This window comes from Anguilla rostrata, chromosome 1 (assembly GCF_018555375.3).
Source record: "Anguilla rostrata isolate EN2019 chromosome 1, ASM1855537v3, whole genome shotgun sequence".
Taxonomy (NCBI): Eukaryota; Metazoa; Chordata; class Actinopteri; order Anguilliformes; family Anguillidae; genus Anguilla; species Anguilla rostrata.
Window position 1 is genome coordinate 17,597,196 of NC_057933.1, and position 25,207 is coordinate 17,622,402.

Here is a 25,207-nt window from a genome sequence, read left to right on the forward strand (position 1 = left end):
AGGATGTAGGGTTTGTACTGAAAGATATCTTTGGCAAAGTGCTAACAATTTCAAATACTTATTATAGAAGTTTATGCCAGAAGCACATTTCACCTCAATTGATTATTCTGTAAACAAAAACATACAAAAATGATAAATATTTGGCATAGCAAATGATGTGGGCCGTGTATTATTATTTATTTATTTTTACTATAAAACATACATTTTTTATCTACATTATTCATTCAATGTTGTACAATACATCACTCCAGCTTTTGTATTTTATTTAATTTATTCAATCTACAGTACCTAAAATATCCATAATTCAGACTGGATGTTACCAACATTTACCTTAAAAACGAGGTTCCTATATATGCCTGTGAAAGTAATACTTGATGCCCGACGTTATTTAAATATTGCCTACTTTAAAAGTAAAATTACAAATGTTTCGCACAACAAACTGAAATATTCAGAATTGCTCCCACAGAATGGCAATGCGTCAAGATTCAGTAAAGATTTTGCCGATTACTGTAGGCCTACTTGTCATGTGTATACCATTGTTTTCAGTGAAGGTACTGGATCAGTGGAGGAATTCATGAAATCGCCAGCTGTATTAAAACAAATACCTTTGTGTTCATTAAAAATATATATTTTTAATTCTCTAAAAATCCTGGTTGTTGTGAGGTTTTGACAAGAAACCAGTTTAAAAACAACAATTTGGAAATGTGTGCCAGACATGGAAATAGTTTTAGCATCTTTTTTAGGGGCTGATGTTCGCGACATCAATTTTGCGCTGTAGAATTCTTATACAATATATGTTAATACCTAGTTTGGCTCGCTTGTATTAGGTTTTGTAGTCGTGTCATTCGATAAAGTAAATGAAAAATGATTTAATAATACATGCTTCATGTAGGCATACTTTATGTATATATATTACCGAAGGACCATCATTGATGTACATTCATACATGTAAAAATGTCAATATGCCCTTGTTCTTGCAAGTCTTGTATTTATAGACATATATTTGCAGTAATTTACATCGTTCAGCCGGGTATGGAAGTCGTTGCATTAATTCTCTACTGGCGGAAAATATCATTAGAAAATAGGCTAACAATTTCACAATAGCAACCATGTTATTATTTTATAATGAATAACGTTTCGTCGTCGTTGTTGTTGTTGTTATTATTATTATTATTATTATTATTATTAATAACAATAATAAATGGTATCTTTGTGTGTACATACACATCATTCTCATGTTATCCTTTACTGGAAAATAATGTAATTCTGTATTTCACGTATCTTCTAAAATTGCAATTACATAAATGTGTTAAAACGTTGAAAAAACGTTCAGTGCATGTGATTCTGTAGGATTATTTTTTTCATGAGTTTTTATTTCTTTCTTTTTTCGTCCGTTTGTAACATATTGGAAATGAACCAGGGCCGACATGCCATTACACACTTTTACTTATGCAATTAATTTAATCAATTGCTAGAGATTTGCTACCTTGCATAACTAATGTAGGCTGCAACATTTAACAGAATGTATAACTCAAACATGCTGATTTATTCTTCTTCATAATGTATGTGGTGGTCAGTAACCCCCCTCCCCCTGACACACACACACACACGAACACAACTGCGTCTGTGAACTGTTTCTCTCAAGTGGGTTCGGGGAAGTGTTGAGGGGGCGGATAGTTTGATTTTTCCTCGCATCTTGCCCAGCCAATAATGTGGAGGGAAGTGTTCTGCACATCTCAGCTGGCAGACATTTAAAAAGGAGACAGTCCGGCGCTGCTGCAATTTGTACTAAACCCAGTCTCTCTTTCTATGGAATCGTTAGCAACTACAGACTCCCACAAGCGCGCACCCCCACTGTTGTACTGTCCACACGTTTAGTGTTTTCTTGTCTGGGGAAAAGTTGATACAAAGAACACCTTCGGGATACCACTACTTTTGCCTTTGTTTGGAGTATTAACAGGTGAGTTATTTTCACGTATTTCTCGTTAATTTTAATTATAAATCAACATGCGTAAAACGACGAGTCCGTTAACTTCGAGGAATTACAAAGCATGCAACGAAACAGGTGACAAGTTTTCTAAACCAGCATTCTGTTGAGGACAATACTTATTTCACTGAATATTTTTTTAAAAATCATCAAGCTGCAGATGAATACAGGCTTCCGTCGGATCACCAACAGTTTATTTAAAATGTTTATCTTCGAGTGTTATATGGAAAAGTTTGCTAGAATATATATATATATAATATATATTATATAATATATAATATATTGCCTATATATAAATGGACTAAAAACCTCGACGTTACAGCAAGGTATTAGACTAGATAGACTCTTGCGCACCCATATCAGGCTGAAAGGTTATACGATTGAAGAATAACTTTGTACACTCTCATTGTTTAATCTTTAAAGTTGTCTTTTGAGCTAACATGGAAAGTACTCACAGTCCTTGCCCTAAAACTGTTTATAAACTAAAACTCTTTATAAGCACCACCAACATGGGATGTAGACTTTGTGACAAAGGATGCATATAGAAACTTTCGATTTCTTTAATATTACCAGGAATTCACATCCACAATGTAATTCGTTAACTGTGGGCTGTTATGTTCTCTCTTTATACATGTTTTTTTAGTTCATTTTTTATATTTCAAAATGAAATAGAAATCAGCAAGTATTTTGTGTCATAAAGTTAAGTATATGCATATACCTCACATTATGAGGAGACTTGTGGCGCATAACTAAATGTGACGAAGTAGGCTATTCATGCGTCTTGGTTCTTGTCGCTTATACTTAAAATTGATTTTGTCCTCACTTTATTTTCTTCAAGAATGACCGGATCTGCGCGAGTCATCTGTGCCATGGTCTTCGTCTTTGGGCTGATCTTCTGCCCGGTGGTTTGCAAGAGGAATCGAGGTTCCCAAGGCGCCATCCCTCATCCCGACAAAAACAATCCTAACGAATCAGAGCAGCAACCGCAGCCACCGCAGGCGGGTTCAGGGTCCCGGGGGCGAGGCAGGGGGTCGGCTGCGCCTGCAGAGGAGGTGCTGGAGTCTAGCCAGGAAGCATTGCATGTCACGGAGCGCAGTTACTTGAAACGCGACTGGTGCAAGACTCAGCCGCTTAAGCAAACTATCCACGAGGAGGGGTGCGTCAGTCGCACAATCATCAATAGATTCTGCTATGGACAATGCAATTCGTTCTACATCCCCAGACATGTTCGCAGGGAGGAAGGTGCCTTCCAGTCTTGTTCCTTCTGTAAGCCGAAAAGATTCACCACAATGACTTTCACTCTTAACTGTCCGGACCAGCAGCCTCCTACCAAAAAGAAACGCGTTCAGCGCGTAAAGCAGTGCCGCTGCATTTCAATAGATCTGGACTAGGTCAATAATTGTATTATGCTGTGTTGATCTGGCAATTTATTTAACACAAAAGGGATGATTCACGCACGGCGTATGTACAACACGGTTATAAATGGGACTTATCTGCCCCAGCAGAACTCTGGGAAATCTTCAGACGGGAAAGAAAAATGAAAAACCACGAACATACATGTCAAATGATGTGAATACATTATTTTAGAAGTCAGAGTTTGATTGTATTTAAATGCACGCGGTTCATGACCAAACCTACACACGACACGTTTTTGTTGCGCATTGCAAATAACTAATATCACCAAATATAGCAGTTCACCAGGTACAACATAAGTGTGAAATTAACACATTACAAACCGTGGTTTGACATATAGCCAAATTCACTGCTGTCATACGCTCTGAAGACTGCAGAACTTGGCTTGCTCGTGTAGGCTATAATACCTACAAGAAAAGCCAGCGGATACAATATAGTGGTATCCATTTTTTTAAGTTCCACAAGTTGGACAGAACCAGCCATATTCCGGACCACTTATACGGGGTATGCTTTATCTCCTTATTCCAACTGCATAATGCATTTTTGCCAGACTTTAAATATTGATTGAGTGGATAGATAGTTTCCACTATGTGGAATGTGAAAACAGAACAGAGTGATGATAATATTTAATGTAATTATGAGACGGTTGTATTATTAATATGTATGCTGCATACATGTCTGTGAATCTCACTTAGTCTAAATTGTCTTAGTTGCTGTTTGAGAGAAAATGTTGATTTGTAATGATCTATGTTATAAGACATCAATGGGACTGAATTACAATAGCCTACAAGTGTTCGCAATTTCAAATGTGTACCGGTCAAATAACTGTCTTGGTTTTTAAACAGCTTTTTTTCCACTGTAAAAAGCTGATACATAATCTTTAGGGTAACACTTGTCATCCTTCTTGTAAATTAATAACATAACGTTGTACAAACTGCAGCAGGATCATGACTTTTCCAGGAGCCAATTAAAACGTTGGGAAAACTTGAGCTGTAGCGAAGTTTTGCGCCTTGACTGAAACGGTTGCCCAGAACTAGCGTAACACCCGCATACTACCACGCTAAATACTGTTGTTAAATTTCAGCACACACGGCGGACACTACAAGGGTGAATGGGTCATAAATTATTTGGAAATTGCGAAGACTCCGATTTCATGTGGAGCATTTTATGCATCAAGTTAACCCGAAACACCAAATAAAAGGCATCTTCTCTGGCGATGGCGTACTTTCTTCTCGCTCGGAGCCAACCTCTTGCTGAGACTTTTATACGTTTCTTAGACCCTTGGATACATTTCGTCGTAAACCGATATAATTTATGAGGAAAGACCTCGGGAAACGCGATTAGATGTCAAGCACAACAACCTTTTCAACCACCCCTTCAAAAGATGTTATCCATGTTAACTATAGACTCTCCACTGGTTCACAAAACCTGCCACAGCCATAGGTTTTCATCATCTCAGTGCTTAAGTGCAATGTGCTGCTTCTTAAATCTAGGCCTATAGAAATAGGTCAATATACCATTCGCTAAAGTAGGCCTAAATATTATAAAACAAGAGTTGTCAGAGTCTCCCTTAACCAAAATTAAAAAAGCTGGGAAAAAAAAACGTGTTAAGTGGCATAGTTGGTAACAAGTCACTTGTTTACGAGGTCACATGATGTGTATCATTACTTTATTTCAATTAAGACCAAGAAATAAAACAATATATGAAGTGTTTAATGTTATTCTAGGATGGATATGCATCTAGGTATCTGAATCAAAATCTGAATTCAGAATCTAGGCTATAATAATAGCCCGAATCTGAATGATCCTCTGATAACTAGTAGCCTAGTTACTTGTCTTGAGTCTTTACCTACTAATTAAGTGGATGCGAAACCATCTTGTGATTCATAGCAAGTTTTTATGTTGTTCTGGCTAAGCCCAATTATGTAAAACAAGCAGTTAAAACCAGATCACGAATGTTCCCAAATGTAGTCACGGATGGTAAAAGACCATTTACACAAATACTTGGTAAACAGATGTACATTTTCAGCCCAGTAATTTCACCTTCAGCTGTCTGGCCTGGAGGTAGATGGGTAGCGTTTACACATAACTAGAAAACGTACTGTTTCCCGTTCAAAACCTCATACATTAGATACCCTATCTGAGAATATTGTACGCTACAGTGCTTAGTTCCACGGAAGCTGTTCTCGAACTCAACCGTACAGCTGTTGGCTGTGATGTCAAGTGAAGAAACTCATTTGAACTGTATGATGTAATTGTACTACAAAAACGATATTTTACAAAGAAAGGCACTTTCATAAAATAATAAAATACAATACATAGCCTAAATCCACAGGACCACCAGTCTCAATTTAGCTTAAACCAAATGTCCCATTTGACAAATTTAGGTTTCACAAATGAGCTAATCAGAAGTAAATGGGTAGCCTAGTTATGGCTTTAAGCTTCAAATGAGTCATTATACGCCATCAAACAAATACCAGTTTGCTATTGCATGCATTTTTGCCGAACACACAGATTGGATTGCTGACATCTATCTTTCACTGCCATTGCATAAATTGAACATGCAAATCAAATCGTTTTTATATCTTAGTTCCAAGTTATTTTTCTGGAAATGATGCAGGGACGTTTCTAGCCACGTTTCAATAAATTGCTTTAATCCCAGACTGAGACGCATTCCTCCTCAATCAGCGCTCATTGGAAATTCTCTGGCAGGAGTTCGTAGCTACTTCCAATAGTTCTCGATGGCTCAAAGGGCTCGGAACAAAAACTCGGAAAACAACCGCACCATACATTTTGCTTAAACGTACACGTGTCGCCAATATTATCCCCGTTAAATGTGAAGTCAAGTTATAATGTTGAACACTTAATTAACAACTGAAAGTCATGTTGTGGCATAAAATTAGCGAGTTTTTCCTTCATCATTCAGAGCTCACCTCAATGTATACGCTACCGTACCAAGCAATAAAACATGACCTATGATAATATGGGAAATGGCCCAAACTGGATTAGTAATCAAATTTATTGAATACACTAATTTCATATTTCTGCCCCAATGTAGCTCCTGTAGTGAACCTTGGTAAGAATAAGACAAAATATTTCAATGCTTAATGGTCTTGATATTTTTTTCTCATGTAAAATGACTGATCTGAGTCACTTCATCACTTAAACGTTAAACTGTCAAGAGATCTTGGATTCATCTTATAAATAACAAAGGAAACAAATTACAAATAGAAATATTTTTGTCACTAGAGTGCAGTTGAAACTGTACGGATATAGCACAAGTTATATTTAATGTACTAATCCATCTGAAATATTGAAAACAGGAAATTGACATTTTTTAAAATTAAACATTTGATTGTGAACATTAAGGGTATTTTTATTGGTGCCATCCTTCACAAGTGAGTAATCTGGTCAACCCTGCATTTACTTTACAACATCCATATTCAGAGCTAATCATACATTTTGATTTTCATGATAAACAAAATAAAAATGGGTAGGCATACATGAATATGAATGTTCTTCTGCCAGTGTACTGCATTTGAAGTTCAAAAAGATCATCTACCACATTTGATAGGGCGAACCGGTTATTATACACACACACACACACACACACACATTTAAAACCTTTTTTTGCATGAATGTGATCACTCAATCCAAGTTCTAAGTGAGAAAAAAGAATCTGTAAATAGCTAGGCCATTATTACAATTTATATTTCACATTTTAATTTATAACCAGGTTTTACATGGGGGTGGCAACTTTAAGAAAAAATATGTCTCATCTAATTTAACCATATTGATTCCTTATTCACACTTGAGTATTTTTTCCACTTAAAATACAAAAATACATCTTCAATGGCCATACAATAGACAATTTGGCATAAAATAAATCTCTAATTTATATGTACATATATACTTCAAACCCTATTAATTTATAATGAATTACCTTTTTGTTTTTCTCCAAGACAACTTTCAATTTTCATCCAGAATTCAAATAGAAATGCTTTATTAAATAAATATATATGGTTTCTTCCTAAAAGTACAATGGACAATAAGTTTTTATAACATCATTCAATAATTCACAGATGTTACACTTACAGTGAGAAAAATATTGCATAGGAATTAAAACAGAGGTTTAAAAAAAGTGCAATATATCTGAACCACTACCATTTCGGCTGCAGAGTGGCATAGCAAGTAAAGCTGTTGCAAGCAGGAAAGTGCTTAGGATTGTGATGCATATTCTCATATCTCATAACATGTAATATCCATTTATTCTAGAAGGATTCTATAAGAATATCTATGCATTTTATATACACACAAGAATGCAAACTCAGTGGAACACTCAAGTACTTTCAATTAGAACCAAAATTGTACTCAAACCAGTCCGTGAAGCACCTAGTCCGCCTGAACAATTTAAAGGAATAGTCTTCAAAGACAGGTGTCATCATCTAGCATTGCCTGACCTTCCCCTGAAAGGGTCCCTGTAGTTCAGATAAAACCATGTTTATCTTGCCATCGTAGTCTGTCTCAATAACTGTCAGTCCAAAATGGTGGGAATTTCTTCTTAATTATGATATAAATCTTTCATCCTGGAACATGCTTAATTAACAAATTTGGCAGAATCTGCCAACATAAGGGATGAACCGATGATGATCCATGAGTGCTGAAAAAATAAACGTGGATTTGCTTTGATATTGTAAAACATTTTTTTCTGGCCCATACATTATAGATAATGAATGACATGCTTTAATTGTTTGTTTTGCGTCAGTTCTTCATCTGATTATGTATGTAAGTAGTGAGTTTGAGTTAAAACCATTTCATCTTTGTATGCTACATATAACAGAACTATAATGCATTTGATTGAGTTCAAGAAAGATCAATTCCAATGTCTAGAAGAAAGTGCTTCCACATTTACTAGGCATATGAGAACACAAGTGACCTTTTTTTCATATATACCTCGTGTTTAAGCAAAGTCTCAACATTGTGTTGCTACATCCTCACAGACCAGCCACAGAGATGCCGTTAAAATGAGACCCATTCTTGATGTGACACACTGGTTATAGGATACTGGATATCCAAGCATTCATGTCACTGTCTTGGACTTCCACCTTCTCTGACTCTTAACAGAATGGTAAGTATCTTCCACTCCAAAAAAGCAGAGATGGCTCCTGTCTCATCTGGCCCCCTTATAAACTGTAAGTACTAGTTCTGGACAGTAGGACAGGAAGTAGTAAGGTCTTGGCACTGAGGCAAAGTGAGAACTGAGGTATGATGTCCAGAGGATATCCAAGGTGAGGATTATATAGCTGGAGGTGAAACACACAACTTTCTTTATTTCTTTCTTCACTCTTCTGTCTCTCTTAGCTAGCTGGAGGGCACACCTGCTTCCTTCTGTCGAAGTCGCTCTTTCTGTTGCGGGTAGAAAGGAGGCTGTGTCACTCAGATTTGGTATTAAGCATTTCAGTTACTTCCTGGAATCTGAATATTTTTTTTTTGACTTAATCCATGTATACATTATTGAATTGTTGAAATGGATTTTGTATTTAACACAAGGGAAGGCTTGTGAGTTAGTGTTTGATATTAATTTACCTATTATTACACAATGAAGGCCTTCTGTATTTGCATGCCGTACAAAAATATTCATTGTTACAAAAAAAATAAAAAAATAAAGTGCCTTAAAGCTGTAAAAACACATTCTCTGTAAAAATGTAAAAAGATCAAAGATTATCTTGATTATCTAAGAGTATTTAGTTTGGCTAAGCACACTTCGAATATTGAATGGATTAGATGTTTTCAGAAGCAAGTGAGAAATAATTAAACACAACTTTATTCATTAAAACATCAGTGACTTCCAATAAATTGCCAGTTGAAGAAAAAGTAACATTCCAATAAGATTCCTTTTAATAACCCATCCCATTCCATGCTTGCTTGTTTTTTTTTTTGCATGAATGTATTAATTTTTCTTTGAAAAACAAATATTACACAACTCCTGCTCTGTACTGACCCAAACAACACAAGTCAATTGAATGATTCATAAACAAAATTTTGTTTTTTATTTTATTCTGTTATTCTCAAAACTGCGAAAAGGAGCATCTGCCTCTTACCAGACTTTTGGGGTTGATCTTCTTAGTCTCCACTTTCTTCTCTGCAGTGATCTTCTTCACAGTCTGCTGAGCCTCCTTTAGCCTATAACAGGGACATTTGCAAACAACCAGCAGTTATCAATGGTAACGACTGAGAATAGACATTAAAGAATAATGGTTTTGCAGACACATAATCTAATGATATGTTGGCTGACAGCAAAGTGGCATGTTGGTTAGAGCAACAGGGTCCCGCCCCCAGGTCTTGTTTGATACTTAATGAGAATTCCTTCCTCTCACTTTGTTAGCGATCTGCAGCTAAATCGAGGCGTGCTCTTAGCGGGTTGAGGGAGATCCCATAGATACTATCCATACTGGGGCTACTCCTAGAATCATTCACTATCCAAATCGATTCTTCAGCAGTACTTCACAATAAAGAGGAACACTTTGAAAAACCCCCTCCTCAAAAAAGCAAAATATGCTGACAAAAACCATATGGGACACTAGCACTTCGGAAGGTGAAGCTTAAAGAATTAAACATGGTAGCGCGAGGTAGTGTTCATGTGACCTGGGGAACACTTCACAGGGCAGACGTGTGTCAGGGGAGGACCTCTAGAGACCGCCGGCTGCTACATATGGACACAGGTGACTTGGCCTTGATGAATGGAAGGCAAAATAAATCTGCACTTCTACAAAACTCATACAGTTCGTTCTGGCTACTTAATCTGAATTCCTGCTTAAGTGTTAAATGAGGCACAAAGTATGAAGTCCAAACAGCCAGAGGACCCCCCGGGCTGAGGAGAAATCATTAGGGCCATGTCCAGAGGTTGCCCCTGTTTCATGTTAACATTGTCACGAATGGAGGATTTTAAGGCGGGGCAACCAGTGGGGCCTGGGAACAGCCAAATCCAAACTACCACACCGCTGCTTTTTTCAGAATCTTCACATGGAGCTGAGAATTGGCAGATGAGCCAAAAACAATAAGATGAATATTTAAGTTGATCCCCACCCACTAAAAAAGTTCATAATAAATAAATAAATTATAGCCTAGCACTGGCGTCCACAGCAAATCTGGTCTCACACCCTGCATGTTTGCTAAATGATGCTTCGGGTGCTCCTTTCTCAGTTTTCATACCATTTATTTATAATTAAGCAGTGATATATTTTTTTAAACACAGATCTTCCTTCAGAGAGCTCCCTCATCTCAGGTGTATTCTTCGAGCCTTTTTACCTTTGCCTCAGCTGTTCATTGTCATGGTTCATTGCAGAGTTTTCAGCATCGTAGTAAAAGGAAGCACTTTCAAAGAAGTCAGTTGCACAAAGCAAGGGAGAACAAATAATTACTACAAGATGTCCAGGGGGAAAGACTGACAGTAGCTGGGATATTAGAGACCTCATGGTGCAGCACAGGAGTCACGAGGGACCGTGCCTATCGGGTGGTCTATCATAATGAAATACACCAACAGCGCAGTACCACCGCACATCCCCAATGCTAATAACAGCTATATCAACTCAGCTTGGGAAAATGAAAATTAGCAGTATATGCTCGTACAGCTAATTCCCAACCAATTATTTTTTTATCAAGAAAGCAAATCCACGTCAGCCTTTTTTTTTCTTTTAGCGTGCTGGGAAAAATGAAGGTCCTTTATGCATCTACAAGCTACATGAACCCTGATACTTTTCTCACTTGACTGTGGGCAGTGGTGCCTACTTACGAATGGTGCAGGACAAAGAACTGTTTGCTACAGTAACTTTGAAGCCCTTTCTCCCATGGACATGTGCGCTAGCCATGAGCATGCTATTTTAACTCTTCTTTAAAATTTACATGCTGTTAACATGAGAAAACTGAGAGAAAAATGACACTAGGTTTATGAGACAGTTAGTGTGTTTCTAAAAATAAAATAAAAAACGCACACAAACATTCTGGATTTATGGGTCTGTAAACAGTATTTAAAAATATAGGTAATTGTACATAAGCACCTTCAGATGTGGGTAAAATGGGAGATGATTGCCTAGTAAACAATTAGGAGAAGTACCATGGGATGGCATTTGGATCATTAACTCACCACTTAAAGACCTTCTATGGAAGAATAGCAGCTCTGTTCTATGATATGCAATGCTACAATTTAAAGCAACATACACAAAAGCAATATTTTGTCATACTGGTCCTTTAAAATGCTGGAAACTATTGTTTTAAACCTTAATACACATTCAATATTAAAGGTCCCCAATCTTCTTTTACATCATACATCCTTGTGTAAATTAATTGAATCAAGCATACACTTGGATTTAAATTTTCTGCCATCGTTGTTTACCATTTCATCCATACATTCCCTTGATTTTAAACCAGCCAACAGAGACAGAGAGAGATATACAGGGAACTGTATCTGTAAACCAACAGTATTAACCCTGTTCTTTGGATTCTTCAGATAATGGCAACATTTAAGAGTTCTCCTGGAACACCCCCCCTTTAATGGGCTCCTGTTGCCCTAATAAAGCTAGGAGGCTGCAGAGAGTGGTGCTGTCCCACAGTTTGACACTCCTGTTAGGAAGCCCTGGGTCAGACATTGAGAGAGACATTGTAAATCCAGCCCTAGGCTTTGACATTGTACCAAGCCTTGGACCAGGCCTCTCTCCCTTTGCTTTGATGCAACTTTGGTCTGCTTTAATACCTGGTAAAAAACAGTCCATATTGTATATGGAATTCACATTGTCTCAATTAAAGGGATTCACACAACACAGAGATGTGTAAGAGCGAGATGCACAATCTGGCCTATGTTACGGGAGCTTCCCCTCAGCAGGTAATTGAAGAACATTAAAAAGGTGTTGTCATTCCTTGATTTAGAGGGCAAAGGCCCAACTTCCCCACAGACACAGACAGACCACTGTTTGAAAAAAACGAACCTTTTCTTTCACTGTGATGTCAAAACAACTGCAAGAGCTGGGAAATGGGTTACAGGGATTTCTGGTTCTGGAAAGCATAGCTGTGTTCCCACCACATCCCACTTTTTTTATAATTCCAGCATCTGACTGCTCACCTCTCCTTGGAGATGTTTTTGCTTTCCTGCTTCCAAGTGTTCTTGAAGTCGTTGCAGAACTCGTACCACAGCATGAAGACGCTGCTGGGCGCTACCTCCTTCTCCCCAGACTTGGGCTTCACACCGAAGTAGTTCACCGTGTCCTGGAAGCTGTGGAGGGGGAGACCGAGGCTGTGAGACGGCCTCCCACTGGGCTTCAGGGGAGTCGGCAGCGGAGGCTCCGATTATCGCATTGACCCCTCCTGCCCGAGGGGAAGTGAGCCAAGACTCAGCTGCTCCTGCAGAGCCGCAAGCCTCACTGCAGGGCCTGTTTGCTCACCGCAGCTACTCTCACAGTCTTTTCTCTTCCATCCTGGAACGGAGACTACTGTGTGGGGTGAAGAACCTTTACATGCATACAAATGTGTGAAGCATGCAGCGCATACCAGTGCACCCATGTCTACACACATATACATGTTGGGCATACGTATCCATACATACTATACACACACACCTAACTGTGTGCCGAATGCATTCATTCAGTCACTCTACATGTACGTACACCCTAAACTGCCTAATGTTTCTTTAAGCAAATGCACATGCAATAATGCTTTTCAAGAGTGCAAATGTACTTCTACCAAATTGGATTAACCCAAATATTAAAATGTCTTGCGGTACAAAATCTGTCACTGAGATAATTCTTGTTGGTTTGTGAAATGTAATAACATGCAGAAACCTGTGGTTAACCAACACTCAGTTAGACCCAGCCATCAACTGTCTGCTAACGAACCGTGGCTTCTTTAATTACAGTAGGAAAAAACCTCTAGCACAGAACAATGACCTGCGCTTGGTCATATGTTTTTTATATTTAAATTAAGTTTTCTTTTTGGCAGAGTCTCTCTTTGTTTAATTTGTATCAATAAAGCAGTAAATAACACTTCCACCATTTAAAAAACAGTTAAAGTCACACAAAAGATACACAGTGCCTAGGGTTTGTTGGAATGAAGTAGCACGTATGTTCTGGAGGACTGAAAGAGATTCATGGATCTCATACATCATACATAAGGAGAATCTCCAGTTGGAGAGACTTCAGGGCAGCTTGTAGGGCAAATACTGAGGCTAATTCAATTGTAACCAAAGCTGACTCTTCACAAAAGTGGTTCTCACAGCTCAGGGACGCTCTCCACCTTGTACATTAAAGACTTTCCTTGCCCTTGTTGTCATGCACTGTACATAAAGGAGCCATGATTCAAGGGATGTGCCGGGATCGACAAACAGTTTTTGACCTCCAGATGGTAAGTGGCTTTTGCGATGTTAATGGAAGACATACTAGCAGGACCGCAATGTGCACGGCAGAAGTTTCCAGAGCGAAGCCACTTTCCACTCCCGGTTATCCGTCACGCACTCCGCCACTGCGGCACTTGGGAAGATAGTGTCGTAGATCATCCTTCCCTCTCCCTCGAACCCGAGCGGAACTCCAGGAACAGAGGCCGGGAGCTTTGATTTACTAAATTGACATCAATTCTCAAGCCCTTTGTAGACTCTGCTTGGACCCGCCATGATTAATTATCCCTCTTTTGTATTGGATCGTTTTATGACTCGGGTCATGTGTCAGAATGGACACAAATCACACAGAGCCTGCGTTGAGTTTAGCATCCCCATGGCCACACTCAGATATCTGCACCTTTAGATCAGTATGGCGTCATTGCGGTGAGAATTTTTATTGCTTCATGAGATGGCATGAAGAATGAAAAAAGGGGCCCTTTACATACTTCTGGGGAATATTAGAACAAAAATACACAAATATGAGAGCACAGATGAGTAAATACCCAAACAGTACAGCGCATACACACACACACACACAATTTACATTATGAAAGCTTCGACATGAAAGCTTGACCAATAAGAATATGAAGATTCTAAAATAAGTCCTTAGTATGCCACAGTCGTCTGAATAAACTAAAATACACCTGCATATCAGGAAGGAAAGCATCATGAATGAGGGGAAATTTAATGGGCCTTCAAATGTGAATGTACAAGGTAACCTCAACAAAACAGAAACATAAAATTAGCAAATTAGGACTGTATTTTCTGGAGAGAGCGACCTTCCTCGTACAAGCTGGTTAGCATACACTAGAGGGTTATGCACTGGTAGTATGTGTCTGAGAAACTAATCATGTGAATTATCAAAATAATAAATAGGTGTTACACAATCGTGTTGCAATGGACGGGACCACACGGTATGCTTGCCAGTGACACTGTACAGATTTGTTCTGACAAAGGACTGCAACACGGAATGTGGTCTAGAGTGGGCACTGAAAATGGAATCTGGGCAGAGCCTCAGTTGATTCAGAGACCATTGTGACCTGAAGGCTGCAGAGACGCTATTGTGAAATGTGATTGTTTTTGTTGAGGTGAGTTGGGTAACCACAGCGTTGGTCTCCATATACCTTGAGGAGATCATGCTGGTATTAAAATGGAATGCAAGAAATGTATACACAATCCTTCATGTCCCACTCCCATTCTTGTGTAAAACTGAAAGTTTAAATAAACAGTCAGAAGGCTCCAGCAATGGCAGAAGCTTGCTTTTAGTGCTTGGCTGAACTATGGAAGATGAAGATACTATAGCCCACTCACACTCAGCTGAACACACTGATTCATTCCCCTCTCACAGCAGATTAGGTCTTACAGTACTGTATGGAATATTTACTGTATGTCATTTCTAGAGTTTCAAGGAGTTTCTATAGAGACATGTATGAACAGAAAGAGTGGCTTAATGGAAAATGGCTTAGATTAGTTTGGACCTGTAGAGATGGGGTGGAAGACATATGAGGGACCATAGTGATTCTGGCCTAGTTAAATCTAATCCCCTAGCACGCGTTCTAGTCCTCATATATAATCACCACTCTGTGGTCTAGGCAGATATTTTTTTTTTGAAAACTCGTTCAAGTAAGATGAAAAATGAATGGTGCAGCTGGGTAGAAGGAAATTCGGAACTGGTGTTGGTGAGCCAGTAGGGGGCAGTTTTTCCTCTGAACCAAGAGGAAAAAGGAGTACCTTCCCAGTACAGTGATGAGCACTGAGGTCCTTGTACACTATGGTCATTAAAGATCCATTTACCACAGAGTAGGGAGTTTCTTTGCTGTCTTGGCAAAAATTCTCAGTTTTCTCTGTCTGATCATAAAAGCCCCACAGACAAATGGCACAAACAAATCCTCCATCTCAGTTGATGTGTGGTGAAGATTCTGAGATTAAATAGCAACTGTATGTCAGAACAGATGAGGGTGCTAGACATTGGTAGTGACTGAGGTGAGTCAGTTCCCTGATTTTACAAGATCAGTGGAAGCCACTATATAAAATAAACCAATAACATTGATTTAATTCACTGTTATTTTTTGGGGAAACAGTATCCTACAAGGACCAGTGATGGGGGTTGTGGCTTGGACATCGCAAACCAGTTATGGGATGTGCTCTTGGCTTAAATGTGCTTAGTGGTTAGTGTGGTCAATTCTTTTTGGTTAACCGTAAAAACAATACATTTTGATAATTAAATTTGGTCTACATGCAAAGTATGTTTTCACCACATTTTTAATAATATAACACAGTGAACATATGCGTCATCCTAATTTGCTACATCCAACATTACCCCCAAAATAACTTAATGCTTAATGCTAAAATAGAATTTAAGTAGAAATCTTCCTTATTTAACCCAGGCAATTAAGGGCTGTTTGTATATACTATGTGTAGAGACACACACACACATGCACGAACACACACACACACACACACACATACATACACACACAAACATTTTTTATTATTTTTAAAATTTGACTGAGCATTGCAGTACTGCTATGTAATATAACAATGCTGAGGCTCAGTTGAGACATTTTGTTAAAGCATTCAATTTGATTTTGAGTAGCACAAGCAATAAACCATTAAAAAAAAATCACATCTTTCGTCCAACACTGTGTGTGGACCTCCCCCATCAGGACAGATATTAGGGTCCAACCAGGATCCCAACATATGGCCAGGGCTACACGCATCACCAGCATGTCATTTTAACGAGGTGTGTCGGTGGGAACGTGAGAAAGCCCCTTTAATGCCTCTGGTTTTGGATAAAATAAAAGCCGAACGTCATTACAGGCCCCACATAAAGCTGCCATGCGCTTTTGATCAATATTGTGAACCTGGCACTTTCATTAGTTCGGGTGCTAGACCTGACACTGAAGCTGTAAGAGAGATGCAACGCTGAAAAACCGTGGAAGATGAAATCATCAAAAGCCTCTGTGAAAGCCTGGCTCATGGAAGCCTTTGAGAATGCAGTTTGATTGGTTTGAAATTGAGCCACAAGGTGAAAACATTTGGAAATGTTTGCTGAATTACGGTATTGTCCAAAACTAGCTATGGCTTAATTGTTTATAGTTCCCCATTTCCAATGTCTAGTGTATTTCTGATTGCCCTTTTATGTGCTATCCGTGATTTATTTTCAAATCGAGTTAGTTACGATTTAAAGCAAACAACTCCGGTTTCTATCTAAACAAGGAAAAATAATCAATTTGCTTTGTTTGTCCTCTCCAGTGTATTTTCCGATATGAAATTTTCCAGATATCATTTCCCCTTACAAAAGTTAAACGTCTGCCAGTTCACAAATTTCCCAATAAATCAAGAGGGGCCGTTTCTGGTTGCGACTTCTTGGACACTGCCCCACCAAACACGGAAGATAAGGACAGAGAGCGGTTCTAGAATGTAACGGATGAAGGTACGTCCCGGTCCACATTTCCAGGCATCACTCCAGTTTCCTATCCTGGATTAATTATCCAGCCACTGGATTATGACCCGTGCACTTTGTAAATGACAGAGGGTCCCGTGTTAGGGTGGACGTTAAAGCCCAGTTGAAGGGCCCTGCGCTGGAGCTTCTCTTATCTGAGGATTCTTTATCAGGTCATGCTAATTGCCACTGACAGCTGTACAAATCGCTGGTATTACTTTTATCTGATGCTGGGAGCTGGATGGTTCTTATCTGTGTGAAACATGCTAAATAATTGACGACGACAGTATGATACTGACTATCAATTACACTTGGCTGTGTTCCCTTCCATACGTTTAGAGACTCCACTAGGAAACAGAGCATTACGACTGGAGTAAGACACATTCAGAAGATGCCTGTTCCAAAATAGATACCAGGCATAGTTTGGTCAAAGCCATTTGAATTATCATTGAGGTATTGTACAATACCAAAAAACAATTACATTCTTGATATTAAGTAAACCACAAGCTTGTTAGTTTCAGAGAGATTATTTTGTACCTTTTCTGTGCAGCTTTGAGATGGTCGTCTTCTGCGCTGTGTTCGTTTTGTGCTGGAAAAATGAATAAATAATTGGTTACATTCCAAGTACAGAAACGAAGCTGAAGTCAAACAAGGACATGTATAATGAAGTAATGCAGTTTTAGTTGATTAGGGTGTCTGCATGACTACACATAGTGTAGGCCTACGTATTGCAGCAAATACAAATGTAAGCTCAGTCTGGATTCCATTATGGACATTTTATGTATGAAGCCTGTCGTAAAAAAAAGCAGAAAGAGATATTTGTATCTACAAACTTCAGTTAAAACAGCAAGCCATCTGGTGACATGCAGTACGGTGGGTAATAGAAGTGCAGTTATCAGTTTTAATGTCATGCCTAGTACTTAAATATAAGAGATACAAATATAAGAGAAATAAGAGAGTGTTGATGAGAAATACACACAGAAATTAAGGGACAGCAAACTCCCGTGTCCCACCCTGAGTGGGTGGTCCAGCCAGGAGTGTTGCCCCAGTAGAAAGGATGGGTGGTATAGGGAGGACACCATTACAAACCCCCCCCTGCTGATTCTGCTCTGGAATCTGTGTTTCCCAGGCTAGGTTTTACTGTCCACTAACCACTGCAAAGCTGTTCATGAATGTTACTGAACTCCATTGATCGTCTTAGTGGAGAGACTCATGTTTCACCACTGTCAGTTATGCAGTGAGGAACACAGCCGGCCCACTCATAAAGGTGCCCAAACTGGGGGGTAGCACAGAAAGAGGGGCTGGGGACTGCTGAGGGAGAATTCAGGAGAAGGGTTCTTTGACTGTGGGTAGGGCTGTGATGGCTGGGTCGTGAGAAGTAGGGGTCTGGGGCAATGGCTTGTGGGCCAGTGGAAAGGTCAAGGGAGTTGATGTTTAGGAGCTGAGCTGAAGAGCAGGGATGAAGAGTTCAGCTGTGGAGTACTGAGCTCAGGACTGTAAATGGTTTAGGAGCTGAGGAGCATAGCTGAGGAGTAGCAGAAGTGAGGAGCATAGCTGAGGAGCAGGGCTAAGGAGGAGTAGGGCTGGGGAGCACAAGGACTCCTGTGGAGCCTGGCCATGTAAAAGGGCCTAAATGCAAGGCAGATGTGTGCAGTGGGCCAGACCGAGGTGCAAGAATTTATCTAGGGCCAGAGAGTGCCTGTGATCTCAGATTTATTGCATTTTTCCAGATTCATCCTTTTTACAATGATGGGGGGACCTTTCCCAATTGAAGATTTAAGAGGGGGAAGTCTCCAAAAAATTGTTCAAAGGCAGGTTTGGGGGTGTGTGTGAGAGAGGGTGAGCTCGAGGCACCGCCACCCCTGTTTTTTTTTCCTTCTAAATATGTATGGGTAAGCAGACTAAGAAGGTAACCTTAATGAAGGAAGGACAGCCATGTCTTGCATTGGAAGGGAGGGGGCAGGGGAAACGGAGGGAAGGGCCGTGACCAATGGTGTTTGCCACGGCGGGGGTTTACTGGCGCCTGAGGTACTCCTCCAGTGCGGCTTTGTGCAAAGGTGGCACCGCAGTTCGTGGGACCAGCCCAGCGAGAGGATGTGTGAGTTTTCTCTTCCCCCGCTCCCTCTGTAAACATGAAACCAGGAGTGGCTAGCACAGGAGTGGCTAGAAAGTTATGGGACTTGCATGCTGAGAGGGACAATAAATTAGGACCTTTAAAACTATGACACACTTTACCAAACCCTTTTTTTTAACCTTAAAGTCAGATAATAAATGTTTGAAATTTGAAATTAATTACAAAGTGGCCTGTTGCTTTCTGTCTTATTCCCAGCTCCTCGATTTTGTAAACAACTTTAATGCAAAATTGTTCAGTTCAGTGAAAGGACTGGGATTTTCACATACTGTGCTAATTGCTAACCTTACCACACTTTCGTAATTTTCCTCATACTCACACTTTCAGTGGAACTCCATCACTCTCCAAAAGAGGAAAAAGGGTCAAGTACAAAATGTAAAAAGCATTACACGGAGGCAGAGTTCTCGTGTTTCTCAACCACTGTAGACCGTCTGTACACTGTTAATCTTTGTAAACTTAAATATTACAGTCATCTGTCACAAGGAAATGCAAACACTTGGGGTATCTTATCTTTTATATTAATGCAATACGAATAATATTAACCTTCTAATATCAGAGTACACGATGTTTCTGTCAAAATTGTACAAATACCGCAGAGGAGAAATAACCATTGACCCTCCAGTTTCATGATGTGGTAACAGATTGGATGACACACAGAAACATGGCCAAAGTGTCCATGACCAGTCCATTACAGGAAGGTCTTCATTTCTCCTGGATATTCTCCAGATATTTCCTTGAACATCTCCTGTACAGGCGAGACAGCCCATTTCACTGTCCATGAGGAGATGATTAAATCCTCTTTTGGACTCAGCAAAACAATCTCTCCCTTTTGAAGATGACACTGTCACTGGCTATTCATGTCACAAGAATGCCGGTTTAGCACAACTCCTGAATGTGCCCGCGACTGGTCCACAGACACTGTATTAGTCACTGTGGGGCTTTACTGTAAGAGCTGATGCGTCGCGAGAAATTATAAATAACAGGGTGCACTAAACTGAACCACATGTTCCCCTCTGTGTCGGAACCACGCACAAGCTAGTGCTGCTATGCGAACACAGCAAATCCAATGGTACTTAATGTGGATGCCCATGCAATTGACAGGACAAAAATTCAATTACTGCATAGAACCTCAAAACAGTAATTGTACACAGAAACATCCCTCTGCCAATATCTGGAACCTTTAATTCCTGTCAAGACGATGTGAAAACACAGTGAAAGAATAAGACTATTACTGGGAATGGAGGATACTAAATAGAAGTTTGTTTCAAATTCAACTCAGATTTTTTTTTATTCCTTGTCTGCTTAACAACCCCCTCCACACCCCATCATCACGCTGCTGTGAAACCAACAGCACTCTAAATATTTGCTGGAAACATCAAAGGAGGAAACAAAATCTGGGTAGGATATAGAAAACTGAGGAGTTGGATCTGTTGTTGGCTGCTTTTGTTACAGCCTACGCAGTCAAAGCAGACTGTTCAAAAGCATATTTGTGAGAAAAAAAAACCAAAAAAACACTCTCTCATTGAAGCCATTACACCAGGATAAATAAAACCATAGCTCTCATGGCAGCGAGCTCAGTGCCCAACCTGAAAATGCAAGGAGGACTTGGTAAATAGGATGCATAGCCACAGCTGGTACAGTTTCATATTCCATTTTCTGCTTTGACACAAACATGCCTGGGACTCACCATGCACCTTTATATAAAGTTCAGATGTTGTGATTTATGTTGAGCATTAATAAATGTTAAAAACGTCGGTGAGAGAGCAGGACAGAAAGTGGGATGGGGGGTTGAAGGGGGGTGTGGGGGTAGAAGAAGGGTAATGGATTGCAGGATAATGGTTCAATGAGTTCTTGAGATGTAAAACCTTGTCAGATCACAGCCCAGTTTAAAAGCCCACGCTCAGGTCGTTCGAGTTCACCTGTGGGCCCTGCTGTGAGGGAGCTGCCTTTGCGGTCACTTGAACCTGTCGCAGTGGTGGGGCCGTAAACCGCTCACGCCTGAGTTATTGGTCACTGCTCCACGGCCGCGCTGAAATACGCAGAGCAGCCACCACTGCGCAGGTAGAGACGGCACAAAGGATGGGCAGGGGATGGTGCGGTGGCCGTACACCAAAATTTATGGCAATAACAAAGTGTGTAGTTGTGCATGTGTGAGGAGAACAAGTTCTCCAGACATTATTTGAAGCAAGAGACACACAGACACAAATATGCATGCATCTGTGTGCACACACACACACACACACACACACACACACACACACACACACACACACACACACACACACACGTGATTTAAGAGCAAGCACCGGACCCCACCCTTTTCTCATTCACTAATCCAGGTGTGTTCCCCTTACTGTCGACTCCCAGCAAGACCCTGGTGCACCTGCAAGTGAGAAGCCACTTTTACACAGGCCCCACACTCAGACTTCACACAGCTCAGGGTCACTGAAGCACAGGCACAAACGTTTTAGGTAAAAAAAGAGAGAAATCACCAGAAGAGTATGCAAACAGCAATGGAGAGCTGAGTGTTTAAAATAAAAAAGATTGATCAACAAGAAATTCTATTGGAGGGTCATGTCAATAACACAGTGTCAAGATGATTGAGGTTAGGTCGGGCGGTCAAAAACGGCTTGGAATACCTTCAACTTGTGACTGTGTATGTGGAGAAAGGGGAAATCAAAATGACTTGATTTTTCTAATTGTCAATTGATGTGTTCACTGTAAAGGGCTACTTTTTGCAAGCATGCACATGCTCAATGTTTAAAGTCTGTCAAAAATGACAAGCAGACAAGAAACCTGGAGACAGGAAATACTCCACAGTGTTTTAAATCAGGTGTTCAGAAATATGCAAGGCAAAATCAAAATGACAGATGAAGCACAACTACCACCTCCACTGCAGAGAAAGGTCAGCTTACACAGGAAACAGTTCCTCCTCTCCCCTTCTCATCTCCACAAGTGAATACATAAAAATAACAGATTGCATGGCTATTTGCAGCCATTTCCATAAAACATTGGGATGGTTAATGGTTGCATTTTAGCACAAATGCTATCCCAGCTTTAAGTGATAGTTTAAAAAAAGTCAAAGATGTGCTAGAGGATGACTCTAAAGCCGCGTTTCCACCAAAATTACCCGGAACTTTCAGTCCCAGGAACTACTTTACCAGGAACTAAAAGGTTCCTTCAGCCAATGGTTGTCTGCGTTTCCACCGGGGTCTAAAGTACCGCGAAGATTAGGCAAATTTTAGCCCACTGACGTTGTCGTCGGTCCATCTGTTATATGATTTCTTCTGTAACCCCATACTACCACCGAAGTAGCCTACATTATTTTCTAATAACCGGGACAGCCCGGAGGGGTTTATTCCACCTATATACAACGGGTTACCAACAATGACTATATATGGTTACTTTTGTATTTATTGATTTTCATATATCCTCTCAAACACATTCATTAACAGCAGAAAACATGCACACGTTGTAAACAATTTGCTGTTTTATTACTTTCTCGTCATCAATTCCATATAGGCTAATTGCAAAATGACAAGAATAGAACGAAAACTCGGACTTGCGTGAAAATGTAAATTAGTAGTGGTACAGCCACCGTTTGCTTTCCTTCGAAGTTACTGCTAGCCGAGCAGCGAAGTGTGCCCTCCAGATGCGAACCATGCACCATAAATGAGTCCATAGTCTTCCTGGTCTTTTCGTGGAATTGAAAAATGGCAGTAAAATTGAGTAAAATTACGGCAGTCTGAAAAAGCTAAAGCGAAGATTACTAGAATTAACCTGTTATTTTACCCGGATAAAAAGTGCGGAAGGTGATTTCCAGTTTGCTTGTACTGTATCACCAATGTTAATTGTGCAGAACTACCGCATACATCACATAACTGTATCAAACGTTTTGAGTCAATTACAACGGGCTAACAAAGAAAATCCGGACGAAAATATTCAGCAACCGAATTAATCCGTTTGAATGTTTTGGTAGCCTACGTAATATGCTGTCCCAGCACGAATGCTTAGCATTTTATAAAACGAATACTAAAGCAAGAAAAGAACAGAAGAGCACACGTTATAATTCCAAGACGTTGACAGGTTATAACCAAAAGTAGGCTACTGCGCCGCATAACATACAAGTTTGATTTGAAGTTATTATGAAAATAAATTGGTTTGCGCTGCATATTTTCAAACATGGCGGGTAATGGCGGAAAATAAATACAACACAAATGCTACGAGTACTCGACCAATCAGAAATGTTCAGCGCTGCAAGCTCCACCCAAAAGGTTCCTGTACTTTCGGAAAGTACTACCCCCCGAGCAGGAACGTTTTGGGGGGTAAAACAAAGCCCCCAGAACTAAATTTAGACCCTAGTTCCTGCGGTGGAAACGCACTGAGTTCCTCAAAAGGTTCCTAGTTCCGGGGTATAGTTCCTGCGGTGGAAACGCGGCTTAACTGCAGATAAATGGGAATACAAATAATTGGAACATTAAATCACTGTAACAGCCTGTAATAATGTAATAATAATTAGAATAATAATATTAATAATACTTCCTTAAATACATATTTGGTTGAAAGAATGATACATCGCTTCACTAGTCCAATACAGGTGTAAAAATGACTCCTCATTTTTAGAAAATGAACAAAAAATTAGATGGGAAAATTAGATTGTAATGGCAAAGCAAAAGCCAAGAATGCCAAGAAATGTCTGCTCCATGGAGCCAATTTTGATGAATAACTACTCAAAATTCACAGTATTCATACTCAAAAAGTATGTTATAATAATACTAATAATAATAATCATAATAATCATAATAATACATAAAGAGAACCTTAGAAAGCAGCCATTTTGATCATTCACTCTCTAACATGGGTAATAATAAAAATAACCCCACTCAAAGGGGTTGAGAAGTGTTACTGTCAATTTCTGCTTTCTGTTTGGTGCAGGAATTGTTTAGAAGTGAGAAAGTATCCCTGTGGAGTTTATTTTTAAGAAGTGTTTTGGTAACCAACACTATTTTGTAGCCAGTGGCAACAACCAAGGTTTTAAGACCATTTGGAAGCCGGGACACTGTGCCACACTGTGCTCACGTACATTCAGATGCCTGCCGTTAAAAGGTGAATAAACAAACTGTAACAAGTCAGTGGAAAATTTCAACTTGCATTCTAAAGCTCATAGACAAATGCCACCACAGTGTGTTTCAAAGTTCCTTAGAACAGGGGCATGCAGCAAAAAACTTTTGAAAATTCCAGTGAGTACCACTTATTCACTACGCTTCCTTAATTGTCATTCTGCACCTAAAACATATGGACACAATCTTGCCGCAAGATGCCTAATTTGCATGTTTTATAGAAGGAGGCTATTGTTTTACAATATTTTAGCCTACCGCAAGCAATTTATGAAATTCCCCTTTTTTTACTTTAGAACCTGGATCTGCTTGCGTGATGTTAACAGTTTTGTCTGTCAGGAACACTTTGGGAGATTAAAGAGGTGATGATGTGGCCTGAGAAACAAGGCTCCACTTAGAAACCTGTAGACTTCCCAAGACAGGGGTTCCTGGCATTATTGTTTGTCATCAGACAGCTCTTGGTGGTGGAGGAAAAAGAGCTAATTGGATCTTTTTCCTTATCTTGCCTGAGGTATCTTTGCAAAGTGGTGAATGTAAAGATTGCACACAGGTGGGGCCAGATTTTTCAGAATTCCTTTTTGGCAGAGCTTGCTCTACAATTCCATCTTGTTCTGTGGTTTCAGAAGGCATACTTGGTTCCCAGGTTTTAACCCTTCATGGATCACAGCTAGAAAACCATAAACCATATAAAATG

At 39.7% G+C, this 25,207-nt stretch overlaps 2 protein-coding genes across 5 annotated transcripts in view; one reads left to right on the forward strand and one right to left on the reverse strand.

The window, feature by feature from the left end:
* Window positions 1-1,638: 1,638 nt before the first annotated feature.
* On the forward strand, window positions 1,639-4,615 carry grem1b (gremlin 1b). Its single transcript, XM_064326592.1, has 2 exons — window positions 1,639-1,960; window positions 2,826-4,615. Exon 2 carries the CDS (start codon window positions 2,827-2,829, stop codon window positions 3,376-3,378), a length of 552 nt encoding a protein of 183 aa, XP_064182662.1. The 5' UTR covers window positions 1,639-1,960; window position 2,826; the 3' UTR covers window positions 3,379-4,615.
* A 2,480-nt stretch (window positions 4,616-7,095) lies between these two features.
* LOC135250320 (formin) overlaps window positions 7,096-25,207 on the reverse strand; it is a 78,668-nt gene continuing 60,556 nt past the window's right edge. For all 4 annotated transcript variants that reach the window (XM_064326521.1, XM_064326515.1, XM_064326538.1 and 1 more), the window contains 4 exons: window positions 17,803-17,854; window positions 12,516-12,665; window positions 9,502-9,583; window positions 7,096-8,806 (listed from right to left, as the gene is read on the reverse strand). In XM_064326521.1, the coding sequence (XP_064182591.1) occupies window positions 8,762-8,806; window positions 9,502-9,583; window positions 12,516-12,665; window positions 17,803-17,854 (329 nt within the window). In that variant the 3' untranslated portion in view covers window positions 7,096-8,761. The remainder of the gene's footprint in view (window positions 8,807-9,501; window positions 9,584-12,515; window positions 12,666-17,802; window positions 17,855-25,207) is intronic.

What these genes read in the sequence shown, in the direction of transcription:
- grem1b (XM_064326592.1), top strand. Translation starts at nt 2,827, where the DNA reads ATGACCGGATCTGCGCGAGTCATCTGTGCCATGGTCTTCGTCTTTGGG.